Source organism: Eurytemora carolleeae, unplaced genomic scaffold, assembly GCF_000591075.1.
Source record: "Eurytemora carolleeae unplaced genomic scaffold, Eaff_2.0 scaffold799, whole genome shotgun sequence".
Taxonomy (NCBI): Eukaryota; Metazoa; Arthropoda; class Copepoda; order Calanoida; family Temoridae; genus Eurytemora; species Eurytemora carolleeae.
Genome location: NW_019396721.1, coordinates 150,974 through 162,998, shown reverse-complemented (window position 1 = coordinate 162,998; position 12,025 = coordinate 150,974). Strand labels below are relative to the sequence as shown.

Here is a 12,025-nt window from a genome sequence, read left to right as displayed (position 1 = left end):
AATTAAATTAGTATTTATTTAGGGTTAGGTTAGGTTAAGACACTTTCTGGGTTGAGCGCTGCGGCTATAAGGGGGCCGAGCGCTGCGGCCACATGCATATAGTCAATTATATCCATGTCCTACATATAGGATTACTATATATTTAGGGTTAGGTTAGGTTAAGACACTTTCTGGGCCGAGTGCTACGTCTAGGGCAGGCTAGGGGGCGAGCGCTGCGGCTAGGACAGGCTAGGGGGCCGAGCGCCTCAGCTAGGACAGGATAGGGGGCTGGGCACTTGGCCACATGGTCAGATCCTTTTCTTACATTTAAGATCCATGTACAAAATTGATAGGAGAGGGGGCGGGTGAGTCCAAAAATTGTTCTCTAGGAAATTACCAAATTTTATATTAACAGGAAAATTATACAAACCTTTGTTATTGTCAAGTCTTACGTTTTAAACATAGTTTTTTTGTCCATTTGAACTATTTTTATGTCTATTTGAACTTGTTTCTGGTCCATTTGAACTATTTTTGTGTGCATTTGAACTTTTTTTTGTGTTCATTTGAACCATTTTTTGTCCCATTTTAACAATTTTTTTCTTCATTTTGAACTATTTTTTGTCCATTTGAACTATTTTGATGTCCATTTGAACTATTTTTTATCCATTTGAACTATTTTTACTGTCCATTTAAAATATTTTTTTTGCGTATTTGAACTATTTTTTTGTTCATTTGAAACATTTTTTTGTCCATCATTTTTTGGTCCATTTGAACTATTTTTTTGGCAATTTGAACTATTTTTGAGTTCATTTGAACTATTTTTTTGTCCATTTGAACTATTTTTTTGTCCATTTGAACTATTTTTTTGTTTATTTAAACTATTTTTGTGTTCATTTAAACTATTTTTTTGTTCATTTGAACTATTTTTATGTCCATTTGGAACTATTTTTATGTTCATTTTAACTTTTTTTTGTCATTTTCATTTGAAATATTTTTTTCTCATTTGAACTATATTTTTCTCATTTGAACTATTTCATTTAAACTATTTTTAAGTTCATTTGAACTATTTTTTTGTTCATTTGAATTATTTTTGTGTTCATTTGAACTATAATTGGAACTGATGTGAGAATTTTCATTAAAACTCCTGAATTTTTATTCACACATTTAAAATTTTCAACTCATACAACCTATGAATATTATATTTTTATCTAATAGTTAACATCAATTACCAATGTGTTTGGTGTGATATGCTTATGATAAGTTTTGATTTGATATATTTAGTGAACAAATTTTTTGTTGTGCTCCACAGGTTTCTCTCAAATATTAATATTCTAATATTTCAGTTTGTTAATAATGTTCACATAATTCATGAATCAAATTTATCAATTTATGTCGTCTTTTTCAGGAGTACACGTGGATCAGGAATTTGATCCTCTGCAATCTGAACCAAAGAAATTCAAGAGGGGTAATGATGGATATCCATGTAATGAATGTGAGTACGTAGCTTCAAGATCTGATCATTTGAAGAGACATGTTGAAAATAAGCACATAATTTCATAGTCTTCCAAAGTTCATTTCTCACTAGCACAGTCTTGAGCTACAAGTTAAGCGAAATCCTCTCCAACCAACAGAACCAGCACAGGCAAGGTTCCTGCATTAACACCCTGTAGTTTCCATACAACTCTTGAATATCCAACAAATTTCAGAAAATGAAATTAAAAAAAATCTTACTTCGGTTTAATTGATGGATTGTATCTGTGCCTCCAGCACATCCATCCTCTCGTCAAGGGCGAGAGTAAGATTTACTTTGTTCTGGTTTCAATACTGATCTCCACGTCTCAAGGAAACTTCTCAGGGCAAGAGATCAAGGATTACAGGTTATGGAGATCCACGTCTCCAAGTATAAGGTTCTAATCCTTTCTCCAGATGAAAGAGCGAGAACCACGTCTCGATAAAGCAGATCTAAACATTCAATACTTAGAATGTGGTTTCCCTAGAGGATATTTTCATCACATTAATAATCTCTTACTTTATATATAATGATGCTTTACAGACGCCTCAAACGTCTCCGTCAGCAATCAAGTATAGGATAGATTTGACTCCAGAACTCACAGTCGCAGGGTGCAGAAATACATCAACGTCTCCAGGTTTAATACAGGTTTGGAACAACTCCACTGTTAATCTCGGGCTTTTAGTAGAACAACGTCCTCAGGTTTCAGCCTAAACAATTCCCTGTATTTGCAAAGTAAACCTTTTGAATAGAGCTAAATGTTGACTTGATCTTACTTGAAATAGTTTGGTTGATTGATTGACCTTCTCCAACAGTTCAAACTAAGGTTTCTTGATCAACCACATACTCCGGGTTAAACAGTCTCGATCAGTCTAAATTCAGAAATTGCATTTTTCACGGAGGTTTTAGAACTGTAAAGGAGCTTACATTAGTTACAGGGTAGGTAGGAAAGGCAGAACAAAAGGTTGAGAGAAGCACTCCGGACCAGTAACGTCATCCCGTCCTCGATCAAGATCTCCCCCATAATACTCTCCAAGTCCAACTCAACCTCGGCCTACATGACAGATCTTGTAACTCATTGTGCTTTATTTTAAATTTGTTATTTACACACCTTATATTGTTCGGTGAGAACCCGTCACTTCGTATAAAATTCACATTATTCAGTAGTAAATTCTGGAATAAAAACTCAATTATTATGGGTTTAAAAACACGGTTTAGGTGTGGCACAGATACATATCACATGATTATTAAGTCTTTAAACATTTAAAACATTAATTTTCTTTCTTTACTTTTACATGTTTTATTCTTTTAAATAATATCCTTGTGAAGGTTGTGAAAATGTTACGACTCATTCTCAGTATTTAAGAAAGCACAAACAAAGTTCCATTAGTAAGGTTAAATGAGAGTAATAGGCCTATATATATATATATGTGTTAAATATAAAATAGAAACAAGATTAAGTCACTCTGTCTTGGAATCTATCCAGCACTAATTTCTGTCCTTGTAGTGATGTGGCGATGTAGGAACCAGTGAAGACTTGATGAACCAGCACATGGAAACCTAAAGAATTTAGATATAGATTCAACACTGCCGGCGAGAAAACTGGATTCATCAGGGATTCAATCCATTAGTTTCTTTCACTTTATCTATTCACACTGGGTTCCTGAAAAAGAAATGTACTCCAGCATCCCTGGATGCCTGGTTAAGTTCTTCAATTAGCTCCAGGTCACCCTCATGGTGTAACACTGCAATCTTCCTAGCAGATCTTCTTGTACTTCTAAATGTAGCCTCATTGTTATTCTTATAGGAAATAATCACAGCACGTATAATCCCGTCAGCAGAGTACTCAACATCATCAACCCGACCCATCCTCCAAACAGGTTCCCCAAATCCAGCCTCAGCCTCTGTCTTTAAGAAAATAACAACATCTCCAACAGAGGGTTGTTTAGAGGTTGTTTTCCATGTCGGAGATTGAGGAATATAATCCACAATCCTCTCAGTAGCCCACACATTCCACCAACTTTTATACACTCGATCCATTTGATCCATAAGCCGAGATGGGACATCAATCTTTGCATATCCGCCCAGAGACCGACGGTTATTTCGACCCAACAGCAACCTAGAAGGGGTGATAAGGTCCACATGGTCAAGGTTTGAAGTTCTGCTTCCCATACAGATTGGAAAACAATTCAATTCGTTCGAGATCCAAGCAAAACACGTCTCATAAGATATCAGGTCAAGCTTGAACCCAGAGAACACCCTGCCTAACAATACTTTAATGTCTCTAATACTGCGTTCAACGGCTCCATGGGCATTATGTCCTCCAACTGGACAGGTTTGATAATCCACTCCAACCTGATACTTTGTCGATAGTTCTCTTGATATGTCAACAATAGAGATCTCAGCCTCCTTACACGCTTTCACGAGCTGACTACCAGCATCGATGAATAACTTCGCAGGGTGCCCATAACGAGAACTGAATCTTGTGTACGCTTGAAGAAATGCAGATGTACTATAATTTTGCATCATGTGGATTGCAACAGCCAAGGTCGACGGGTCCTTGAAGACGAGGCCATAGCACTTGACTGTACTTCTGTGGTTGTGTTCACACATGGCTTGATAGGGCCCAAATAGGTCCACTTGAACCAGGTAAAATGCAGGGGCAACAGTTAATCTGTTCTCATGGAGGGGTCCCATTTCAACCTCTAAAAGCTTAGCTCTATACCTCCTACAAGAAACACAATTCTCCCTAACCTCTATGGATAAATCACGTCCTCGAAATATATACGCAATAGCTCGGGATTCCCTCAAGGTACAAATTGCATTTCGGTGTTTACTCACTACTCCATGTGCATGTAACATTATCGAATAGGCGACTGGAGAAAATCTGTCCAAGACTGGTCTAACAAATGATAGAGGTTGGAGGTCAAGCATTGCCTCCTCAGGGTCCTCGATAGTTTGACCGTCAAGAATTCTGCTAGTATAGAACAAAATCCCCCCTTTCTCAACAGTACACCCCTGGAAATCTTTTTTAGAACAAAAATGCTTCACCTCATCAGATCCAAGTTTGAAGAAATAGTTTTCCCCCCAGAGAATATCATCGCCACCCAGCTCTAAGGGGTTGGCTGCCACCGTGTCCACCAGGTCCACAGCTCCTTCAGGTTTCACAGGGGGCCTCCATACTGGTGAATACCTTGATAAGACTTTACGAATAAACCTCAAAACGTAACTCATAATCCTAACCACGAACTCCCAGCTGTACTTGTTGGGGTCCACCAGGTACTCACTGAACCCGTACCTGTCGGCCACCTTAGTTCTCAGAGAGTGGATTCTTACCCCGTGGATATCAGAGGCTTTCATTTCTTGAGCAGCAAGACGTTTCTGCTCTCCATTCATCGTAATCTCAGAGATAGTCTTGATAGGCATTTCTGCCTCCTCCATTTTCATCCATTCTGCTCCATTTTGCCAAATGGAGGTTGGTCCAAGGTCAGACACCTCACACCATCTTGTTCCTATGTCTGCAACATTCAGCTCTGTCTCAATGTGGAACCATCTACTAGCATTAGAAAACCTATGGATTTCAACTACTCCATTTCGAACTCCAGTTTGCAGGGGGCGTTGATCCTGTTGGATCCAGTATAATACAATTGTTGAATCCGTTACATATAAGGAAGTATTTAAAACTGCACCTAGGTTAGATCGAACTACATGACTAATACAAGCCCCCATTACTGCCCCTTTCAGCTCTGCTTTAGGTATTGTATTTGTACTCACCAACCTCGACTTTGCTGCCATCAGTTGAACATGAAAGCCTCCCTGCTGAAGTCGAACACGTGTGTGTACACATGCGACAGCAATGTTCTCCGATGCGTCTGTTGAGGTGATCATATCCACCTGGCATTCCAGAGCATCAGGGGGAATCACTGCTCGTCGAAATCTTATCTCTTTGGCAGCTTCTATATCACTAAGATTTCTCACCCATGTATCCAAGTATTCGTCAGGGATCTTGTCATCCCAATCCAAACCTAGCAAGGTCACAGATCGGAGGTCAAGCTTGAGCCTCGAGGTTAATGGAGTCAACAGCCCCATCGGATCCCAAAACTTTGCAACCTGTCCCCACAGGGTTCGCCTAGAAAAAACTGAGGACAAAGCGGTTTTTACATCACCAGTCACTAGTTCAGGGGCCTTACCCCGTTTCATTTTACCAAAATACAAAGGTTTCACATCAATCCCTATCTGGTCCTTCTCACTGTCCCATAACAAACCCACAACCCCAACATGAACCCCATCTCCAGACACTAGTTCAGATGGTTTGCTTCCACTCCAGGTTATGGATTTAACTCCCAGGCCAGCCTGAGTCAGTACAAAGATTAAACTCTCCGACTCGTTCTTCATGCTGATCTCATCTTCACAAGAACGAACTGCATCATCAACATATGTGTTAGATATAAGCACGTCCGCACCTTCAGCGTGCTCCGGGTACTCCTTGATACAGTAATCCGCCAATTTGTTGAACCCAGCCATAAGTTGATTTCCCGACGGACGGACTCCGTAAATTAAAGTTTTTACGACCATGATCCTCACAGGGTTCTCCGGGTTCAAATCCTCCTTCCACAAATACTTTTGGAATCTATAATGTTCTGGTTTCAATTTGATTCCGTTGTATGCCATGGATACATCTCCGGTGAAGGCAAAGGGGAGGGTTCGAAACCGGATCAAAATAGAGAGAAGGTTGCTTAACTTATTCTCACCCTTAGCCAGAATATTATTTAAACATTCACCACCTGGGGTCGTGCTGGACGCATCGAAAACCATTCTGCACGGAGTCGACAAACTACTTGCATTCCAAACTGTTCTCCAAGGTATATAATAACCAGGTTCCTCTAGAGCACATTCACGGACATCCTCAGGGAGTTCATCAAGTGGCATAACATGTCCCTTATCTCTTAACTTGTTGTGCGATGCAAGGACGTCTAGTCTCGTCTGTTCACTTTTTGCAGCACCCTTGACTTGAGTTTCCAAGATCTTGAAAGCTCTGTTAAAGTTATTTTTTAAATTTCCCTCCGGAGATTTGATAAAGGGGAGGACGGCCTCCAAGCACTTGCTCTCAGCATTATAGTTGACAGACTCCTCAATGAGAAACTGCTCGGCTTCCTCCCTCAAGCTGACCTTCTCCATGATTTCACCCTTCTTGCAATCAAATCAATTTCTGCACCTCATGCATCGGTAAGGTATTTCGGCTCCAAGAGCTTCAGCCCCTACGAAATCAAGAGGATTAGAAACGAAACATCTCTCCATGTCCTCCGACCTCCACCCAACTGGAGCTTTCCATCCTATCTCGTCGTTGTGTTTTTTGCAATGGTTGTTAAAGCATTCAGAACGGAAAAGGACGGACTCCTCCATCTCAAACATCTCCTCCATGCTGAGCTCCTCCACGTCGTGGTTAACCCCGGTGTAGAGGTGGTTGATAGTAGAATTTTCAACGAAGTATGCTCTAGCCTCTGCAGTAAAAAACGCTCTCGGTCCCATAGAATTCGATCGGAGTTCAGCATCCCTCCAAGCTCGATGTGGGCCCCCAAGTATAGTTGTTTCTCCATTAGAAGCGTGAAATCTTGATCTATACACAGCCAACCCACATGGGAGGCTGAATAAGTGCTCTGGGAACAGTGTTAAGTACCTCATTCCTATCATGACATCCACAGATGCTCCTCCTATCTTCTTTGGTGCTGGAGCCAGAGGTGGACCGTCAGGAAAAGCTCCGCCATGACCTGCTAAAACCTCCGCCCAGACCTCCTCCAGGTTCCACTCTGGGAAGGGCGTAGTAATCTCCGGCATTCTCAGGGCTGTCATGGTTGCAACCGATTTTTTATCCCTGAGAAGTAAGCTAAACCTTTCATCTCCGGTCTCAATTTCAATTGTAGCAGCTCCTGCAACGGACATAAATGTAGGTCCGGGGCGGACACATTCGGTATCCAACACTCCTGCTGCCCTCTCGTTAATAGCAGCTCCGGCGCAGCCTGAGTCGTAGAAGACCAACAGTTTTGACTCATTTACAGTGACATATTGGAGCATAAAAATGGCAGGATTCATTTGATCAGGGATATCAGCGGCTCTAGAAGGCTTGTGCGAGGGCGGAGGGGGCGGAGGATTAACGTTATATACCTGTGGGAAAAATGTGAAAAATTTTGTTCCCTGAGGAATAAGCTTCGGATCCAGGCTCTTGACAAAATCCCCCTCGTACTGTGCATTTTCATTTGCATGTCTCGCACACATAGTAAAATGCCTCTGTCGATTTAAGTCCTTCTGCAGACACTCGGTTTGAGGACAAACCCAACTTGTATCACAGAACTCCTGGTGTTGAATCTCCCACTGTATTCGGTTGTTAAAGTCAACCTGACTGTCCAATCTTAAGCATTTGAAACAGCTTTTGGTTTTGGCTGCTACTTTAAACCGCTCCGACCCCTTACTGTTTATAAATATAGGGCAATAATACACATGAGTGTGTTTATCAGGACAAGAAGGACAAGGTTTGGCCACAGGATTATCCGAACCTTGGCTGTAGCTCCGAGGACCTCCTCCACCTCCATCTAGAGGTGCTACTTGATACGATTTCTTTGCTGCAGGCTTAGGTATGCCTGGTTTAGGACCTTCTCGCTCTTTCTGTGATGTTTTAGCCTCACTTTCACCAGCAGTAAGGGAAAAATTAATCTCGAATGTCAGCGAATTTACAATCCAATCCATATGGTCCAAGAATTTTTCGAAAATTTGCTTCCTTGAGAAATTACCAGCTTCGTCTTCCTTCTTTAGTTTATCCTTGAAATCTTCTAACAGACGCCATGGCAGGGCCCTCTGCAGCTCCGGAATCACCGGAGAAAAATACAACTCATCCTGCAGATTATGCTTATCGACGAGCTCCTTTAGAAGGGTCAACTTGCTCCTGACGGTCACCGCCCAGTCCCTCTTCTTGAGGTTCGTGCCCTGGCAGGTTCCAAGCTCCCGCAGATCTTGTACTCTCCTGCTTAGTAGTAGACGAGGGTTGCCATAATTTGTTTTTAAATACTTCATCACTTCTTCCACAGACTTGAAATCCCGGCAAGCGGATTGGGCAGGTCCCTGGAGACAAGTTCTCGTCAAGACTCTCAACGCTTGGCTCCACGACAACCCTTTCACAGAGACATATTCATCGAAATCTAATCGGAAGGTGTAGTAATCTAATTCACTCAGTTCTCCGCTGAACAATGGAGGTTTCAGATCAACTTCTAATGATTTAGCTCCCCCTGCCGCTCCTATTAGTCCCAGATTCACCTTACAGTCGTTCATCATAGTGTCCACCTCCCACTCTGATTCTCTGACCTTCCTGCTCATATAGTCTATAGAGCTGGCCAGGCCTGGTTCATTAGCTTCAACTGCATCTTCAATCAAAGTTTTTGCATCAGCAATTAATGATTTAGACTTTCTCACTGCTGTGTCAAATCTATCCCTAGCGGTTCTAAATTCTGCATCAGTACAGGGTCTTCTACTTCCAATTGCATTGAGCTCATCTCGAAGGGAAGTAAGAGCCACAAGTGTGTCATCTCCATATCGACGAACCTTATCTGCTTTAAAGACTCGGGACGCTTCGCTCCTTGAGGGGTTTACAGCTCCTCCTGGTATAGAATTGATCCCCAATACCGTTGGAGAAGGATCCATTCTCTTTTCTCGATCCTTCAACTCTTTGCTAGCCCCTCTAATGAAGGATAATAACATTTTCTTTGCTAGTTCCGCTTCGGTTCTTTTTCCATCAGGAAAAATATCTGGAGATTCATTTTCTAATATTAACATTGAGCTCTGTGATTTTTTCTTCAAGAGCTCTGCATCCTGGAGCATGCTATTTAAATGATCAGAAGCAAGATCAGCAGGATCAACATCTTTGTAATCATCCTCAGCAAGCATCTTAACTTCAGCATGGTCGGCAAGCGCCTGACGTACCAACTCTTCATGTGTCATTTCAATTCGTGGAACACTAAATCCGGTACTTGTGGAATGATTCGGGGCATCGCCAGGTCATCGTTCTCTGAAGAAGGTTGGCAAGGGTTCTCGGTTATCCCATCCTAGGGAACCTCCAGACTGGAAAACATCATCTTCTGGAACCCTAGTTAGCGGGGAATGTATTCCTCGCCGCGCACTAGATACAGGTAGTCCAGTGGCCTGGTCAAATCCAACCACAGGAGACGTAGGCTCACTCGGTGGGATCGGGTTCTTTCTTGTGTTCATGGGCATTGCTTCACTGCAAATTTTCCACTGTGCATTCTTGCCTGGTTGTTGCTAAGGAACCAGGAGTGCTTCGCGCGCTAATGCGGAGCGCTGGTCAACTACGCCCATTCTCACTCGTTTAGCTCTGCAATTATTCACAATTTGAGCAATGTTTCTTATAATCTCCTATGCTGCAGATGTCATACGGTGGAAACTGAAATACAAAATAAAAATTATTATTTTACCACCCGTACAACTCATACAACATATTTACATTTATAAATCTGTGCCACCCTTTACATTCCAAGTTTGTTCATTGAAAATACAATAGTTTTAAAAGAATCCATAAACTTACATTTGGTGCGTTAGTTGATTTTTCAGTTCATAGTCTTCCAAAGTTCATTTCTCACTAGCACAGTCTTGAGCTACAAGTTAAGCGAAATCCTCTCCAACCAACAGAACCAGTACAGGCAAGGTTCCTGCATTAACACCCTGTAGTTTCCATACAACTCTTGAATATCCAACAAATTTCAGAAAATGAAATTAAAAAAAATCTTACTTCGGTTTAATTGATGGATTGTATCTGTGCCTCCAGCACATCCATCCTCTCGTCAAGGGCGAGAGTAAGATTTACTTTGTTCTGGTTTCAATACTGATCTCCACGTCTCAAGGAAACTTCTCAGGGCAAGAGATCAAGGATTACAGGTTATGGAGATCCACGTCTCCAAGTATAAGGTTCTAATCCTTTCTCCAGATGAAAGAGCGAGAACCACGTCTCGATAAAGCAGATCTAAACATTCAATACTTAGAATGTGGTTTCCCTAGAGGATATTTTCATCACATTAATAATCTCTTACTTTATATATAATGATGCTTTACAGACGCCTCAAACGTCTCCGTCAGCAATCAAGTATAGGATAGATTTGACTCCAGAACTCACAGTCGCAGGGTGCAGAAATACATCAACGTCTCCAGGTTTAATACAGGTTTGGAACAACGTCCACTGTTAATCTCGGGCTTTTAGTAGAACAACGTCCTCAGGTTTCAGCCTAAACAATTCCCTGTATTTGCAAAGTAAACCCTCTGAATAGAGCTAAATGTTGACTTGATCTTACTTGAAATAGTTTGGTTGATTGATTGACCTTCTCCAACAGTTCAAACTAAGGTTTCTTGATCAACCACATACTCCGGGTTAAACAGTCTCGATCAGTCTAAATACAGAAATTGCATTTTTCACGGAGGTTTTAGAACTGTAAAGGAGCTTACATTAGTTACAGGGTAGGTAGGAAAGGCAGAACAAAAGGTTGAGAGAAGCACTCCGGACCAGTAACGTCATCCCGTCCTCGATCAAGATCTCCCCCATAATACTCTCCAAGTCCAACTCAACCTCGGCCTACATGACAGATCTTGTAACGCTCATTGTGCTTTATTTTAAATTTGTTATTTACACACCTTATATTGTTCGGTGAGAACCCGTCACTTCTTATAAAATTCACATTATTCAATAGTAAATTCTGGAATAAAAACTCAATTATTATGGGTTTAAAAACACGGTTTAGGTGTGGCACAGGTACATATCACATGATTATTAAGTCTTTGAACATTTAAAACATTAATTTCTTTCTTTACTTTTACGTATTTTATTCTTTTAAATAATATCCTTGTGAAGGTTGTGAAAATGTTACGACTCATTCTCAGTATTTAAGAAAGCACAAACAAAGTTCCATTAATAAGGTTAAATAAGAGTAATAGGCCTATATATATATGTGTTAAATATAAACTAGAAACAAGATTAAGTCACTTTATCTCGAAATCTATCCAGCACTAATTTCTGTCCTTGTAGTGATGTGACGATGTAGGAACCAGTGAAGACTTGATGAATCAGCACATGGAAACCTAAAGAATCTAGATATAGATTCAACAGACGTTAACAGTTAATTACATTTACAGAATCCTTTGCATAGGTAACCCTATATCTAATCAGGGACGTTTTTCTGTAGGGGGACGTTATGTATCCAGTATCCAGTATCATGCACCTAGTATCATGTACCCAGTATTTAGTTTGTATATATGTATGAAGCCAATTTTTTACAGATTGATTCTTGCTGAAAAAGTTTAAACCCTCTTACGTGAACTGAACACAAAAGACAATGAATGAAAAATTGAATTTTAATGTTTATTTTCAAAAATGGGATTTTTTTCGAAAATTGTGCTGATTGTTCAGATTTTTAAAAAAAATGTACGGATCTTTAAAAAAATGTACGGATTGGTTTAAAAAAATGTACGGATTGGTTTAAAAAAATG

General features: G+C 40.6%; 2 protein-coding genes and 1 long non-coding RNA gene across 7 annotated transcripts; all 3 read right to left on the bottom strand.

Annotated features, from left to right (window-relative positions):
- Positions 1-1,573: 1,573 nt before the first annotated feature.
- Positions 1,574-2,868, bottom strand: LOC111707788 (uncharacterized). Its single transcript, XR_002766529.1, has 4 exons — positions 2,601-2,868; positions 2,417-2,543; positions 2,009-2,361; positions 1,574-1,941 (listed from the first exon to the last, which is right to left on the bottom strand). It is a non-coding gene; the product is annotated as an uncharacterized LOC111707788 (long non-coding RNA).
- Positions 2,869-3,139: 271 nt separating this feature from the next.
- Positions 3,140-6,667, bottom strand: LOC111707786 (uncharacterized). The gene has a single exon (XM_023480941.1). It carries the CDS (start codon positions 6,665-6,667, stop codon positions 3,140-3,142), a length of 3,528 nt encoding a protein of 1,175 aa, XP_023336709.1.
- Positions 5,576-11,639, bottom strand: LOC111707789 (uncharacterized). Of its 5 annotated transcripts, none has more exons than XM_023480943.1 (6): positions 10,988-11,639; positions 10,837-10,932; positions 10,579-10,770; positions 10,281-10,511; positions 10,077-10,200; positions 5,576-9,935 (listed from the first exon to the last, which is right to left on the bottom strand). In XM_023480943.1, the coding sequence occupies exon 6, from the start codon at positions 9,473-9,475 to the stop codon at positions 6,692-6,694; it is 2,784 nt and encodes a 927-aa protein (XP_023336711.1). In that variant the 5' UTR covers positions 9,476-9,935; positions 10,077-10,200; positions 10,281-10,511; positions 10,579-10,770; positions 10,837-10,932; positions 10,988-11,639; the 3' UTR covers positions 5,576-6,691. The 5 variants fall into 5 exon arrangements, with proteins under 5 accessions (XP_023336711.1, XP_023336713.1, XP_023336715.1 ...); XM_023480945.1 differs by having other exon boundaries at positions 10,077-10,511; positions 10,988-11,114; positions 11,174-11,639; XM_023480947.1 differs by having other exon boundaries at positions 5,576-9,866; positions 10,077-10,511.
- Positions 11,640-12,025: the final 386 nt, after the last annotated feature.

Coding starts and splice junctions, on each gene's coding strand:
- LOC111707789 (XM_023480946.1), bottom strand. CDS start 9,475: ATGACACATGAAGAGTTGGTACGTCAGGCGCTTGCCGACCATGCTGAA.
- LOC111707786 (XM_023480941.1), bottom strand. CDS start 6,667: ATGGAGAAGGTCAGCTTGAGGGAGGAAGCCGAGCAGTTTCTCATTGAG.